Source organism: Dendrobates tinctorius, unplaced genomic scaffold, assembly GCF_039654945.1.
Source record: "Dendrobates tinctorius isolate UK_male_01 unplaced genomic scaffold, ASM3965494v1 ptg000040l, whole genome shotgun sequence".
In the NCBI taxonomy this organism is placed as follows: Eukaryota; Metazoa; Chordata; class Amphibia; order Anura; family Dendrobatidae; genus Dendrobates; species Dendrobates tinctorius.
Window position 1 is genome coordinate 28,259,822 of NW_027361708.1, and position 17,299 is coordinate 28,277,120.

The 17,299-nt window shown below is 39.9% G+C and overlaps 1 protein-coding gene across 3 annotated transcripts in view; it reads right to left on the bottom strand.

The window, feature by feature from the left end:
- Positions 1 to 308: 308 nt before the first annotated feature.
- Positions 309 to 17,299, bottom strand: part of CCSER2 (coiled-coil serine rich protein 2) — a 221,251-nt gene continuing 204,260 nt past the window's right edge. The window contains exons 11-12 of one of the 3 annotated variants that reach the window (XM_073574880.1): positions 15,485 to 15,524; positions 5,299 to 5,497 (exon numbers count right to left, since the gene is read on the bottom strand). In XM_073574880.1, the coding sequence (XP_073430981.1) occupies positions 5,434 to 5,497; positions 15,485 to 15,524 (104 nt within the window). In that variant the 3' untranslated portion in view covers positions 5,299 to 5,433. Of the gene's footprint in view, positions 5,498 to 15,484; positions 15,525 to 17,299 lie in introns of all 3 variants that reach the window. The other 2 variants (XM_073574879.1, XM_073574881.1) reach the window with 2 other exon arrangements.

Genomic DNA, 17,299 nt, shown 5'->3' on the forward strand with positions numbered 1-17,299 from the left:
CTTCAAGAAGCACTCAGAGATGGATGGAAACAAAGCACTGGAGGGATCTAAAGTGGCCAGCAATGAGTCCGGATCTAAAGCCCATTGAACACCTTGTTCCAATACAAAAGAAAAAAAAATGTGTATAACAAAACGTGAAATTGCAAAATTTTTCTGGGAGAAATACTTCATTTTATGGAACAATTTCAAGCGTGCAACACTTTTGGCCAAGAAAATGTGTGTGTAGATATATATCGAAATAGAGAAGATTGCATCTTTAAGTGTAGGGGCTCCAGTATGTATCAAGTAGATAAATAAGTTAAGCAAACTTGTTACAAAGATGTGATATTTATTTTTCTTTTTAAAGACAATTTAGACACAGCAATTATAAAACAGGTACAATTTTTATTATTATTTGTACATGGAAAGAAAGCCAAACAACAGGAGGCAAGTTGATAATTTTAGGCACAACTCCAAGCAGTAAAGCTCATTTAAAGTGCATATAGTCCCCCCACCCAATTACATTAATTTATTACTCGCTCTTTCAGACATTACAGTAGTTATTTCCTTTCCTTATTAAAGATATTGCACAAATTATTATACAAGAGGATGGTGTCAGTAAATTATAGAGTAGCCTATTAGCTCATTAATGGATTACGTCTAGACCAACTTACTGTAAACACTTGTTAGAGCTGGGTCACACAGGATGACATCAGAGAGGGCAAAAATGGTCAACACAAAAAGCATAATACAGATTCCGCTAAATGAAGGCACTCGGGCATATAACATTTCTCTTTCCCATGCCTTTTCTCTTAATTTAGTTACACATTAATGTCAGTAAAACATTCTAAAGTTGGTAGAGGCGCCAAGAATCTAAAATGTATGTGTGCCTCCCTATGGTTGGCAAATTTGGAGAAACTAGGATCAGGCATAGTGCTCTGCTGGGAGATAGGAAAGACCGTAGTTGAGCAGTTTAACGTAGAGACAATTTTGACAGGGCCTGTGTCTCCATGAAATTAAAATCATGCACTGTTTCTACAAAATAGATACAGGGCAGTTTAGCAAATGTCTTTTTTGCTCACGTTGCTGTAGGGTTGTAAAGAATTACAGTCATCCAACTGGGTCTTCCCTCCCGATCTCAGACAAGGTGTAATAGTAAAGGTTGCCTCCTCATGGAAGATTAACATGGCCATAATGTAAGGTATATGCCTAAAAAAAAGCAGCTCATCACGCCAACATACACAAACCTCAAGGTATTTGGGTATCTAAGGTCCGAAATACACATTTTTTTCAATTCTAATGAAGGTCTCTTCAGAGCACCTACATAACTGTCACTTGAGAGCGATCTTGCGCCATCACCTAGTGGGACTAAAACAGGTTGTAATGTATAGAAAAGTAGCCATGTTGTGCTAAAAACTGTATGAATAATGGAACCCAGGCAAAAGGATCCACCAAATAAAGAGATGGTGAAGTGGTTAAACTGGCCTTGAGAAAAAACATAGAATAATATATTTACCGTATACTTTGAAATTAATATGTTACTTTTACAATAACTAGAATGAACAAAATCTGTAACTTTAAAGGGTTATTACAGCTCCTCTTACTACTGCATGGTGAGATGAGTGGGGGGGGGCAGTGACGTCAAATCCACTGGTAACTGCTCGACGTTTGCGCAAATTTTTTTTTACACCTGTCCTACATCTACTGATACCTTTTAGCATGGATGTGCAATCAGCATGTATCATGCAGCTGACCATTGGCAGCAGAAGTGTTGTCACCAGCCTCACTCACTTTAGTGTCAGGAGTTGAGGGAGGTGACATCACGCCCAAGCAGGAATAATCATTTAAAGAGAAAAACACCTAAAAATAATGACCAAATATGGATCAGAACTTTGAGAATTTCACAGACAAGAGGAAAATATTTACAATATAAAACGTGAAGCTATCTCAGCAACAAGCACAAAAAATGACCAAAGTAAACTAATAATAATAGAACTTCTCAATTACTGGCCTTATAGTGTGAGGCAAGATACTGTATAAACCTAGCAGCAAATCTCTAACTTCTTCAAAAACCTAGCAAAAAATACAACCATTCTCAGAATTAAGTAATAATACCAGATATACCATAGTAATATAAGGTTAAAGGGAATCTGTCAGTAGAAGCAACCCTACTAAGCTGTCCACATGGGCATGTAGGTCATAGGAAGCTGAATAAAATGATGTTGACAGCTGGGATCCGATGTCTTATTAAAGAAAAATCTACATTTTACCTAATAAGTAAATGAGCTGTTAAGATCTATGGGTGGGCCATTGTTTTCAACAAGAACCTACCTCCAGAGCTGATTTTAAAAGAAAAGGGGGGTGTTACGAGTGAGACATTTCATGAATGACAGTCTGTTCTTCAGATCGCCTTCTTTTATTTAAAATAAGCTATGGAGGGAGACTATGGATTTCTCTGGAATAAAACATGGGATCGCAGATATCAAGGTATCATTTCATTCAGCTTCCTATTACCTTCATGTCCATATACAAAGCTTAGGAGGGTTGTTCCTACTGACAGATTCCCTTTAACCAAAGAAACATCCGGATCATTAAAAGTGCATATAACTCCATATGAATTTTGCCTACTTCCATGGAAAATTACTAACAAGGATTGATTTAGGAATGTTAGGTGCCCCTACTGGTATTTTACCCATTAGTGGTGGTGAGAATAAGAGGAAGTCGGTGATATTGTCACTTTCAGTCCACTTGGCACTAGATGAAGTGAATGACATAAGGAACTGTTGAGTAACCGAATAGTCTTGTCAATGATACAATGCTACAATGATTTTCTTTAAAATGAACCTAAAACTTATTTTTTTGAGATTTTTGGTCCATAATCTTGTGCTGATCAATTTAATATTTTTCTTTTTTAGCTTGCATAGCCATATAAATAAAGTCTGCCTGCCTAACAGCTGCCAATAGAGGGAACATAGAGGTTCTACATTGCACTCAATAATATAGTATTATGCGGCCCCCCTTAATGTTGGCTCCAAGAAGCTAAATTGGCATAATTTAACCTTTTAGCGAATGAAAATAAATACAAAAAATAAACAGCACCAAAAGTCGGATCTAAGAGTGTCAAGATATTGAAAAGAGGACAATCACTCTAATGGCACAATTTCATTTTAACCATTTAGACGTGGAAGCCGTCAACCTAAGAATACATAACCATAAACCCATTGTGGCCTTTAACATTTCCCATCAGCTCTCTTTTGGTATTGTACGAAGATAGGAAGTACCCCTTTGCTTTTTTGTGTCATGATAAACTTAGCCTGAGAAACAGATCATTGTCATGATATAGATCATTGAACCAAAAGAATACTTACAGAGTTGGAAAACATTTAATAAATGCAGACGTTTTCTATAAAAGTCCTTTTTCTGTGCTGTATGGATCAAACCCTAAAAACGCTCGATATAGTTTTGACGCTTTGATTCTGCGATACAGTATCATCACATGGTTTTTCTGCACTTTCTCCACATTATCTGATAGTATACTTGGAGTAATAGAATTCTAAGTTGTGCTAATGGCAAGGTTTTTTTTTTAAATTTTGTATTTAAATGTAACTGGGCTAATTGTCTTGATAATATTAGAATAACAGAAAGCCCTCCCTTAGTAAATTTTGCCATTTCCATCCATATATTTAATAATAAAAATACCTTTTCCAGCCTAACTGAAAAGCCAAGTTCATTGTGTTGAGCATGTGCAGAAACATTGTCATTATACAGACTCGTGTACAGTAGAATGATCATGTATAAATACTTCTTGTTATTCAGTTGTAAAAAAAAAAAAATAAACCAGAAGGGCAATGTGCAAAAAGCTAACCTTAATGCAATAAATATTCTTTATACTCTCAAATAATTAGATAAATAAGTTACATACTTGCATAGCACTTGAAAATGTAAAAGAATGTACAACGGACAAAAAAAAAACCTGTACATTACTAATAAATATATGATATACTGGTATAATGTAGACTTTAGTACCCGGGTTGTTGATATATGCAAGCAAGGTTTTAACAGATGAAATGTGGTTAATGAGATATCAAGCTGGGCTGATAAAGTTGTAACTATAAAGAGTGGGTTATCGGGGCATAACTAAATGTGTCTTACAAAATATGAAAAAATTAAACAGAAAGATCTGCAAAAAAGTAAGAAAATCATTATCAAAAAATCATTATTTGCCCCAGTTAGGAGGGAACACGACGTTACAACAAATGGTGTATGATCCTCAGGTCGAAAAGTTAAATAACTTAAAAAACAAAATCAATATGGGGTTAGTTATAATTTGTACATTGATAAATGCGAATTAATGCAGTACAACAAAAACTTTAATTATATGAATAGAGGAACAGTTTATTATTCCTTGAAGAAGCTTCAATGTATATCATTTTTTTTATGTATCTATCTCGTATATATGAATTTTATTTCATTAATGTGCCTTTGGTTGAGGGAGACGTGATTGTCTCTTTTGGACTAAGCTTTCAACATTTTCTTGCAGACTCTCTCTTTTATTGCTCAGTGGTCTGGTTACGACTGCAGGTGTACATTTTACTGGAGATTTTGGAGAGTCACTTGATGCATCAACCTTGGTAGTGTTCGGTTTCTTAAGTTTACTCGGAGGTCTGAGCATAGAACTTTTGGGAATCAATTTGCTCATTGGTTTTGAGGCTTCTGATGCAGGAGGTTGTATTTCGCTCGGTAAGGTTTCTTCAGATGACAGTTTGCTATTACTGACTGACGGTGGTGAGTTGTGACTTAACGACTTTGTGCCTGGCATTGTAATAAGTGACTGGGAGTGAACAACAGAACTTAAAGAATCCACACTGCTTAAAACGGAATTTGAAGGAATGTGCTTAGGAGGCTGATGTGATGAACAATTGTTCAGTGTTGGCTGAATTTTCTGTACCATACTTTGGGAATCATTTGACGACTGGACCAAAGGAGGACTTGACGTCATTGATAATTTTTGTGACTCTTTTGAGGACGGGTTTGATAAGACAGAGTTGGTAACGCCTTTCTGTGCCAAGGCGTTGTGAATTTTGGGTCTGAGGAGCTTTAACGTTTTTGACTTGGGGATCTCTCCAGGCAATGCTGTAGCAGAGTTTACATTAGCTTTGGACATTACGTTTTTCTTGACTTCAACTGGAGAAGGTGTTACAAGATCTGGAGCTTCTTGTGGTCTTATATTTTTGTTATTATCAAGCTGTTCATGATTGTTACTACCAGCCTCTTCCTTATCATGTTCAGGATTGTCATCTACATCATCGATCTTCAACCGCATACTCAAAAGGTCACTCAGTTCTCTTTCAGGAATTACAGTCAAACTTCCAGTATCTCCTTTTTGATGATGAGAAGCTGGATGCTGGGTGTTGTCTTTAGGTATACTTTGGAGCTCTGCAGATGGAAGGGCTATTAGTTTTCCCGAAGTGTGGTCTGTAGAATTGGGGATGCTGATGGAACACTGTAGTATTTGAGGCTGCAAAAAGAAAAAAAAAAAATCTGCATATTATCTTTTAAGCATAAAAGAGATTTAGAATATATAAAATGAAGACCAATAGTTAAATTGTTTAAATCATTACTTTTATATACTCCAGTATAATCACATGCATGAACAAATTCAGAAATTAGTTCAATACTATAAAATTGTCATGACAAATACTAGAAGATAAAAATCTCTTTATACATAAAAATGCATGCCAATAGGAAATTCATGCACTTCACAATGAAGATTGTCCATTAAAAACTACAGTCCATTGGAATTAGATACACTAACACGTAGAACTACACAAGAAAAAAAAATCAAGGTAAGAAACGATAGAATAGATGTTAAGTGCCTCTAAAATGATTGAAGGCCACAGGGCAACAATAAAAATAAGAATCTCTATGATAATATGTACACAAAATCATTGACCGGTGAAGTGAATAATAAGAGCACTTCTCAAAGAATGGGATACATGAGACAACAATTGAACAGATAATTCTTTAAGTCGATGTTGCAAAAAATAAAAATGGGCATGTGTTGACGAGCAGCTTTGACAAGAGACAAATTGTGATGGTTGGTTGAGGGGGTCTACCTCCAAAGCAGCAAGGTTTGTAGAGGGAAGGGGGTTAGATATGATGTTTTTGTTACAATCTCCCTGGTATGTAGTGGTTATTACAAACCACAAAAGTAAACCAAAGGAGGACTTGAGGAATGACAAAATAATCAAGGGTGCCCAAGCCTCCCTGATGTGTGTTTGAGGTGAAAGTTAGACTATTGCTTCAGATGAGCCAATGTAGCAGAAAAAGCTGGGAATGACAGAAATGTATCCGACCACACATTGTATTGCTGCAGACCAAACCTAGTGACCATTCTGATCCCTGTACACAGCCAAGAGAGTCTTCAATGGTCAGCAGACCATCAGAATGGGACCATGGAGAAATAGTCCAGTTCTCATGCAAGGTTCGTGCATTGTTTACTTGGGGATGAATGAGGATTCAGTATAAGGCTGTGGGAAATGTTCTACTGGAAAAACGGGTGTCCTGACTTTTATTTAAAGGTGTTATCAGGGACCATTTTATTGTTCTCTTTTCGACATAAGAACTTACAGGCAGGTAATTGCAAACTAACTGCCGGTTGTGGCCAGAGCAGATCTCCGTGAGCTTAAAGAGGTCCCGGACTGCTCTTGCGGCTTCTAGTGATGTCACAACAATAGAGCAGGGGTTTCTCTTACACTCTGCTCTGCAGAGAAGGGATGACTGCCAATGTTATGCTGACTGACAGCTGGATCCCTCCTGCCTGACTGCGGGGAGTCGGCTGTTAACCGGTATGATGTCGAATTGCCGTCAGGAGCTGTTTGTGAACGCTTTGAGCAAGCAGAGACCGTTCGCAACTACCTGCCTTTAAGTTCTCAGGCCCATAAGACAAAAATGAAATAGTTCTGGATAACCACTTTATCACCTACGTAAACATTTCTGAATTACTCTCTTTTGTAATAGGCCTCTTGTAGGAAAATGCACCCTGTCATGCTGCAAAGATTTTTCAAGATTGGAACATGATAAAGGAGTCAAAGGCATTCATTTCGTCTGCAAATTTCCCAGATTTTTCATCTCTGATAAAGCATCTTTGGGATGTGCTAAGGAATAAGTCAGATCTAAGTCAATGCATTAGATAGAACCTTGCACAATCTCAGGCAGGTGCTGTTAGGTGTAAAACCATGTATTAAATACAAAACAGTATGTGTAGGCTTTTCATGATGTCGTTTGCAGTAGCCCAGGTTCAAAAAATCCAAGCACCAACAGAGCACTTCTACTTAAAAAATGTCAAATTATGGTTACATGGTCAAGAGATGAAATCAGCATAATTTCATTACTCTGACTTACTGGCCATCAGCTAATGAAAATGTCGCCCTTTACGGAAGTGATATCTCGGGTGAGAAAGTAGCAATAGTCACTATAAACACACACTGAACACAAGCCAGCCTTTATCATTACACCTAAACAGATCAGCGCATTTTCAGTAAAAAAAAGTTAAGTGAGCCTCATGCTAAGAAATCCATGACAAATCTATAAATTCATGTAAAAAATATAGTGACCATTTACTAATATACAGCAGGAAATACTGGTATATTGACAATGCCAGTATTGTTTTGACCATTTCATTGAAGAAGTCATTATGTTTTATGTGCCTATTTGGACCTAAACTCCAACAATAACTGTATTTATGTGATGATATTTGGTTCTTTTTAATTCTAAAGATCAGTACTTTATCCCCTGGCTCAAGCAATCAATAAGGGTGAGGTCATATAGTGTGGTTAGCTGTGCGGCCGAAACTCTACCCACATGTGCTGGCCAATGGCCTTATGATTTTGACTCAAGCCAAAATTGCTTAGAAAAGGAATTATTTGATAAAGAATTGTAAAAAAAAAAAAAAAAAAATAGTTGAAAAAATACTTTATCTAAAAAACTAATTAAAGCTGCCAAAAAGGAAACAGAGAAGCATATTGCTAAGGAGAGTAAAACTAATCCCAAACTGTTCTTCAACTATATCAATAGTAAACGAATCATAAGTGAAAGTGAAGGCCCCCTAAAAAATTGTGAGGAAAGAATGGGTGTAGACGACGAGGAAAAAACTAATATATTAGGCTAGTTTCACATTAGCGTTTACGGCTGCAGCGTCGGGCTGCGCACGGCCGCCGCTAAGCCCCGCCCCCTGCCGTGCCTCCGCCGGTAGCTCCGCCTACGGACACATGACGCTGCATGTGTCCTGCGTCCCCTATCTTTAGCACTGGGGACGCAGGCCGTGCGCAGTATCGTTTTGTGGAGCATGCGTCCTTTTGACGCTGCGCCGACCAGCGCCAAAAGCAACAGGTTGCAATTTGGTGCGCTCGGCGCAGCGTCAAAAGGATGCATGCGCCGCCAAATGCATACTGCGCACGGCCTGCGTCCCCAGTGCTAAAGATAGGGGACGCAGGACGCATGCAGCGTCATGTGTCCGTAGGCAGAGCTACCGGCGGAGGTGCGGCAGGGGGCGGGGCTTAGCGGCGGCCGTGCGCAGCCCAACGCTGCGGCCGTAAACGCTAATGCGAAACTAGCCTTAAACACATTCTTCTCCACAGTATTCATGCTGGAAAATGAAATACTAGGTGAAATGCCAAGAGACATAGAAAACCCTATATTAAGGGTCACCAATCTAACCCAAGAGGTGTGAAACCGGCTAAATAAGATTAAAATAGATAAATCTCTGTGTCCAGATGGCATACTTCCACAAGTACTAGGAGAACTAAGTAATGTAATAGACCAGCCATTATTTCTATATTTAGGGACGCTATAGATAAGAGGTCTGTTCCACAGGACTGACGCATAGCACATGTGGTACAAATATTCAAAAAAGGCTCTAAAACTGAACCTGGAAATTATAGGCCAGTAAGTTGAACCTCTATTGTTGGTAAAAAATTTGAGGGGTTTCTGAGGGATGTTATTCTGGATTATCTCAATGAGAATAACTGTTTAACTCCATATTAGCATGGGTTTATGAGGAATCGCTCCTGTCAAACCAATCTAATCAGTTTTTATGAAGAGGTAAGCTATAGACTGGACCAAGGTGAGTCACTGGACGTGGTATATCTTGATCTTTCCAAATCATTTGATACCGTGCCACACAAGAGGTTGGAATGCTGTGTCTGGGGTAAAATGTGTGTAAGTAAGTAACTGGCTTAGTGATAGAAAGCAGAGGGTGGTTATGAATGGCATATTCTCTAACTGGCTCGCTGTGACCAGTGGGGTACCGCAGGGGTCGGTGTTGGGACCTATTCTCTTCAACATATTTATTAACGATCTAGTAGAAGGTTTATACAGTAAAATATTGATATTTGCAGATGATACAAAACTATGTAAAGCAGTCAATACAAGAAAAGATAGTATTCTGTTACAGATGGAACTGGATAAGTTGAAACTTGGGCCAAAAGGTAGCAGATGTGGTTTAACAATGACAAATGTAAGGTTATACACATGGGAAGAAGGAATCAATATCACCATTACACACTGAACGGGAAACCGCTGGGTAAATCTGACATGGAGAAGGACTTGGGGATCCTAGTTAATGATAAACTTACCTGGAGCAGCCAGTGCTGCCAGGCAGTGGCTGCCAAGGCAAACAGAATCATGGGGTGCATAAAAAAGTGGCCTGGATACACATGATGAGAGCATTATACTGCCTCTGTACAAATCCCTGGTTAGACCGCACATGGAGTACTGTGTACAGTTTTGGGCACCGGTGCTCAGGAAGGATATAATGGAACTAGAGCGAGTACAAATGAGGGCGACAAAATTAATAAAGGGGATGGGGGAACTACAATACCCAGAGAGATTAGCAAAATTAGGATTATTTAGTCTAGAAAAAAGATGACTGGGGGGCGATCTAATAACCATGTATAAGTATATAAGGGGACAATATAAACATCTATCCGAGGATCTGTTTATACCAAGGAATGTAACGGTCACAAGGGGGCATTCTCTGCGTCTGGAGGAGAGGTTTTTCCACCAACATAGAAGAGAACTCTTTACTGTTAGGGCAGTGAGAATCTGTAATTCCTTGCCTGAGGAGGTGGTGATGGCGAACTCAGTCGAGGGGTTCAAGAGAGGCCTCGATGTCTTCCTGGAGCGTAACAATATTGTATCTTACAGTTATTAGGTTCTTTAGAAGGACGTAGATGTGGAAATTTTTTCTGACGGAATATAGGCTGAACTGGATGGATAAATGTCTTTTTTCGGCCTTGCTAACTATGTTACTATTCTTATATCAAATTATAATCAAGGAACACATTCCAGTAGATTGGTTCAGGAAATAATACCTTTATGAAACAAAGTCTACAACAAAAAACATAACTGAAAAAGATTAGAGGCAAAAAAAAAAAACTGTTGTGCAGTGAAGGATGCTGGATTAGGCACACACCAGAATGAATACAAATTAAAGGGAAATTCCAGGGAGAGAAAAGTAACCAAGAAAGGTAATAAAGCCATTTTCACCCATCCCAGTTTCAAGTCAAGTGTTTGGAAGATATCATACTGCTCACCGCTGGTTGGAAGCAGAGTTGATCTAAGATCTTCTGGTGCCTTCACGTCACCTACCAGAAGCTGCTCAGCCTCACTCTTCTTCTTGCCTGGGGTGCTCAGTCACAGCTCTGGAGAATGGCTTGATTCAAGCTCATATTCAAGGCTGCCCCTGTCCGAACACCATCACAGCCCCTCCACTCCACTGGTAGGATGGTGTGTTCTTGCACAGACAGCACGCCAGTAAGTAGTGAACATGGGTTTTTCCCTGCATATGAATATGCAGAGAATAGCAGTAAAATCACGACTGGCTGCTTCGCTCTGCACACCAAACACTTTTTGCGCTCGGCATTTTCAGTTCAACTTGTGATCAGCTGCTGAGCTCTGCCCTTTTAAATTCAATGTGCCGAGCGTAGCAGCCTGTGACAAAGTCAGATTCACTGCTACATTCTACCTATTCCTATACAGGGACAGACATAAGTAATACAAACTGCATGTACGAGCATACAACAGGATGGTAACTGCTCCGTGGATGATGTTCTTCAGGAAAGCAACCTTGAATAATTAGCTGGGATCAGGCCATCCCCCAGGAGCTGTGACTCCACATCCCAGGCAGAAGGGAGAGTGATGAGGAACAGTTTCTCTGAGGTCACTAGAACATTTTATAACTACTCGGCTTCCGGACAACGGTGACTAAAACCATCAACTTGCATCTTGGATGGAAGATAATGGCTTCATTCTCCCTAGGTTAATTCAATTAAGAAAATATTTTGTCTCCCTGGAGTACCCCCTTAAACATAGTAAATAATGTAGTGTGCTAAATAATAACAGCTCACAATGTTCCACAATTGCCACACAATGTTTCCAAGCCAATTTGTCCAAGTATCTGGGTGCAGGACAGTGTGATGGAGGAAGATTTCATGGAATAAAGTGGGTTTAACTAGATGCTTTCAATATGTGGAGAAAAAGAAAGTAAAGGCGCTTCACAGGATACCACTGTATGGCTCAATAAGGTGTGGGAAGGGTTAAATATCCTCTCCTTATGCAGTGTTGCTGGTTGCATTACATGCGGTGTAGTCTGAGGGTGCATTGATGGCTGCCAAATCTCTCCTTTTGTAGTATGAACTTTATTAGTCATTTGATAGCTGGAGAGCAGGAGATGGATTATCTTGGGTGGGAGTCAAAGTGGTAGTAGTCCAAGAAGGTAACAAATCTCCCAGGACTTTCTATAGCACTGAGGAGTAGGTCTAGACAAGTACAAGGAACAAGCAAGGCTAGAGTATGTCAGGTAGGGTTTTAAATTAGTATTATCAATGTATTATGGCATTCTGACAGGGAACAATGCTGGCGGGTCACAAGAAGGAGCATGCAAGTAGTCTTGATGTGGTTTCTAAAGATCTCTAGCGGAGTTGGTGCAAATCGATCTGCAGGACACTATCCATGTCGGTGATCTGTGGCTACTGGATGGGAGCCCAGAGAACAGCCTCCTACACGCAGCATTCACAGCTCTTCTTTTGATTAGTTGGCCTGGCGCGACATTATCGTTGTGGCGTGATGCACATGTGACACACCAGGCTGGCTAATCAAAAGGAGAGCTGCAGATGCCATCAGATAAGAGGCGTCTCTCAGGATTCATGTCCAGCGACAAAAGATTCTTGACATGGACAATGTGTACCAATGGATAACCCCTTTAACACAGCATAAGCCATTAAAACATGTCCAGTTAGGTGTCTAGTTCAGTTTTCTTCATCGTGACGTGTTGCTCCATTGTGGTGTGCATGTCTAGTCAGAAATTTCTATATCTGTAGCAAATAGTTATTGTTTGTAAATGAAATGTTTTACAATTTTCCACTAAACTTATGTATGAATTCTAGAGTTTTTAAGGTCTCTGCTTGTAGTAAATCCTTCATTGTATGACAGATGCAGGATGTGTTACAGCTACCAAAGAAATTATAAAAGAGGAAGGCATCTGTATGTCCATGACATGACCAGAACAGACTTTTAGTCAGTAGAAGAATGACACCTAATCGTTCTTGAAAAGATCTTGAGGAATTTATACAGACAGCTCACTTCACAATAAACGTCACAATGCCTTAGATTATATGGTTTTGGAATCCACCTACATAATTAGTCCACCCCAAGGTTTCTGGAACTTGGAACCTCTATCAAGAAAAAAATCTACTAATTCAGTTCAAGCTAAAGGAAACCTGTCATGCCCCTAGATACTATTAACCTGCAGATAGAGGGTTAATCTGCCGGTTAATTGCGCAGTAATTCTGCCTGTGCACCTTAAAGAAAGCACAGCTACCAGAAAACAAGCTTTATTTCTCCTGGGAGCCGCCGGCTTTCAGTCAGAGGTGCGGCCGGCACAGCTTCAGTCACTGCTCAGTACACAGTGAGCGATGGCTGAAAGCAAAACTGGGTATTGACTCTTAGTTTGCTCTGCGGTGCATCGGTGCACAGCAAGCAGCCAATCAAAGTGTCGAGTATACTCACAGCTGCCGCTTACTGTATTGTTGTTGAGTGTTTTGTGCAGGCTGAAGCTGTGCTAGCTACACCTCTATGACTGAAAGCCGGCGGCTCTCGGGAAGAATAAAGCATGTTTAATCCAGGTAGCCTCGCATTTAGTAAAGGAGCTGTGGAGCTTTGTAATGCGATTAACCTGTAGCTAACAGCATTTGGGGACATGACAGGTTCCTTGAAAGAAAGCTTTGAGCCGAGAGAAGTGTGAAGAAAGACAATTTACAAGCTCGAGGAATCTTTCCTTCAGAGCATCAGTCGGTGGCCTCAGCTAACAGATACAGTAGTGGTCAAAATAATAACAATGTGTTCAAAAACATGGAGTTAAACACAAAATCTTTATATTAGTTTTTATTTCCATGCATTCCAAACATGAAGAGAAATGTATAGAATTTTTAACTACCTTACAGAAAATTAAAAATGAACATTGGGCTGTTCTTAAAAATAGCGGTGTCTGCATTTGTCTTTACATGGTCACAATATGTACTATTTTTCATTCCTGTGAATCACTAACCTAATATTTAGTTGTTTCCGCACAGTTTTAAAGAACTGCTTCACATCTTTTTGTATAGTCGACCAACTTCTGGCACCTGTCAACTGTTATTCCTGCCAAGGCTGCTTGGATCACATCCCACAATTTTTTGGCATTTGTTGGCATTGCCTCAGAAACGTCATTTTTGATGTCACCCCACAAGTGCTTTATTGGATTAAGGTCTATGGATTGGGCTGGCCACTCCAGAACCTCAATTTTGTTGGACTGGAACCAAGATTTTGCTCATTTACTGGTGTGTTTAGGGTCGTCTTGTTGAAACACCCATTTCATTTTCCATATCCTCTTCAGCGGAAGGCAACATGACCTCTTCAAGTATTTTAATATATGCAAACTGGTCCATGATCCCTGGTATGCGGTACATAGGTCCTGCACCATAGTAAGAGAAACATGCCGATATCATGCACCACCATGCTTCAGCTTCAGAGTAAACTGTGGCTTGAATGCAGAGTTTGGGGGTTATCTGATGAACTGTCTGTGGCCCTTAGACCCAAAAAGAACAATTTTACTTTCATCAGTTCACAAAACATTTCTCCGTTTTTCTTAAGGCCAGTTGATGTGTTCTTTGGCAAATTGTATCCGCTTCAGAACATGCCCTTTTTTTTTTGGGGGGGGGGGATTTTGCAGGGACTTCTTGGTCAGAGACTAGCTTCACAAAGGCGTCTTCTGTCACAGTACTCACAGGTAACTTCAGACTGTGTTTGATCATCCTGGAGCTGATCATTGGCTGAGCCTTTGCCATTCTGGCTATTCTTCCATCCACTCGAATAGCAGTCTTCCATTTTATAGCATGTCTCTCGGGTTTGACTTTCCATTTTAAAGCACTGAAAATCATTTTAGCTGAACAGCCTGTGTCTGCACTTTTTATAAATTTTACCCTCTCCAATCAACTTTTTAATCAAAGTATGCTGTTCTTCTGAACGTTCCATATTTCTTAGGCTTTCAAGGAGAAATGCCTGTACAACATGTAAATAAGGGCCACCTGATTCACACCTGTTCCTTCAGAGAATGATTGACCTCACTAAGGCTGGGTTCATACTGCGTTATGGCAGTCCGTTAGATGGACTGCGTTACACCGCGGCATAACACATGTAACGCAGTCCGTTAACGCTGCCATTAACCCCCATTATCGGGCGCATCGCTAACGCATGCCATAATCGGCATGCGCTAGCGATGTGCCGTCATTCAGTGACGGAGCCTCGGACGTGGGCTGCAGCGTCTGAGGCTCTGTCACCGCTAGCGCAGATGAAGCATCTGTTCTAGCGATATAGCATAACGCGATCGCGTTATGCCATAGAGCGTTAATGCCGCCCGTCAACGCTATGCGTTGAACGAGCTGCCTAACGCAGTCTGAACCTGGCCTTATTGAACTCCACACCGCTATTATTTTGAACACACCACCTTTCAATAAAATAATCTAATACAGAGACTCAAAAACCTGCAGATCATGAATGCCGAGTCTATTGGTTTTCTTAGAATCTACTGCACCAACTGGTAAATTTGACATGTGGTTATATCATTTATACCAAAATCAGCGATTATTCTGGTTAGTCATATTGGACTGCTATTATTTTGAACACTACTGGGCACATTTGTGGTCTAACATGACCGAATGACGTATGAGATTTGAAAATTGGAACATATGACCGAATGACGTAAGAGATTTGAAAATTGGAACATATTTAATTGTCAGTAAATATATGCGTGTCCATCCAACGTTTACCAAATAACATAATAAAAGACTAGAACAAACATAAAATTGTCACCGTTGCATGCAACATGCAGGAAATACTGAACCAACATGGTGAGGTCATTATATAGGGGTAGGTAGTACATGGGTAGAAATCTGAAATTGTACTATACCACGCTTTATCAGAGAAGTAATGGACTAACTCCTCAACTCCTTTCCATTGGGAAGTGTGAAAGCAGCGACAGGGAGACAAGGACAAATGGTATCAGAGAAGAACATAGAGCAGAGGCCATTTCAGACAGCAACAATACAGAAATTCCTGTATTCAAATCTATCAGACTGCTTTATCTTGTGTATACTCCTAGGGGAAATCACTGCAGAGGGCTGCTGGAAGAATAACATATGTAACCAAAGTGCCACTAAACCTAAAGCGCTATCCTTTGAAGAAAAGTCCTAAAATGTTTACTTGAACTGCAAAAAAAATATAGGTCACAAAGAACGTCTAATTGTTTATGCAATAATCAAAGCTCGGAGCTTTCCCAAAGAGGCGCACACAAGTTCAATGGCACAAAACGGGTTCTAATTAAACGTAAATCCAAGTTTTCAGATTGTTTGCTAGGGTAATATGGCCCTTGAGCACCGAACAAATCCACTAATATTACACGTATAATAGGCAGCAAAGTATCTCAGAAGTAGACTTCTGTAAAGTAGTGGAATGGTTTTGAATAGTGAGGAATCGCTTTCTGGCAATTCAGTTGAGAATGTGAAGCTGAAGTTTAGCACCTAAATGTCCTCCACAGGCTGCAGATGTAAGATGGGTCAGGCTAAGTACATCCGCTTGTGATGTAACTAAATATACGTAGTGTGTCTATAGAGAAGTCCTGTGGGCAGAGATGACGCAAGACTCAAGGTAGCCATAGACAAGACTTCAGTGTACTGCCCTAGCCCGAAATCTAAATGTCCTGGCCAAGACAAAACCATAAGTTGGCACCCAGCTGCCTCCAGGTAAATGTCTGTCTATGGGCATCATATTTATACATAACCAGCCTGTTATACAGGAAATGTATCCAAAACGTTTAAAAAAATTGTCTTGCTCAAAAAAAAAAAAAAATTTTAAATATCTTGTAAAAATCTTTGGGCTCCCCTGATTCTGTAGATTATCGCTGCTTAGCACCGAGTCACTCTGTTGTTGAGATATTCACATTTGTTTGCTCTGGAGTGCATTATGTGAAATCTCTTGGCTTTTGTTCAGTCTTCCTTCACCGCTGCCTCCTAGATGCTGCCGATCACAGCCTGGTAGTCTCTGACTTCTGGATCAGATGCCGAGCTGTGACAGGGAGTGAGGAATGAAAGCGAACACCCCAGAGAAGACTGTGAAGAAACAGAACATCCAATTGGAATGCAAGCAGAAATTTCACATACTGCACTCCAGATGCAACAAATCTAAGTAACTCTGCATTGGAGTCATGCAGCGCAAAATGGAAATGAGCAGTAGAATCAGAGGAGCTCAGGGATTTTTAGACGGTGTTTAACCTTTTTGAGCAAGAGACAGGTCCTCTTTAAAGGGTTTTCCATGATTTTTTTTTTTATTATTCCATAGGTTTATATAAAAATCTCAAAATCAGCCTTACTTACCCGCTAGCCCCTGGTCCTTCATGACATATTTGCAGTAGTGACATCATGACTACAATACCAGAAAGCTGTCACCAATTCCTGGGCTCCAAAGGCTCAAGCAATCTTAGAATGACCGCTGAGCCCAGTGATTGTCAGAGGCATGTATAAAAATACTGGGGGTATCAAGAGAGAGGCAGCAATGTAGGGGCAGGGGTTAAGGCTGCTATTGTTATTTTAAAATAGACCAAAAGCATATGGAATAAAACAAACAGAAAACGCCTCAAAAAACAGGCAAACAAAAATAGGCTTATTGCTGATTTTCAAGATCCAGCCACAAACACTAGAGAGTCGTTCCAATGTCAGGTAGAGGGTCA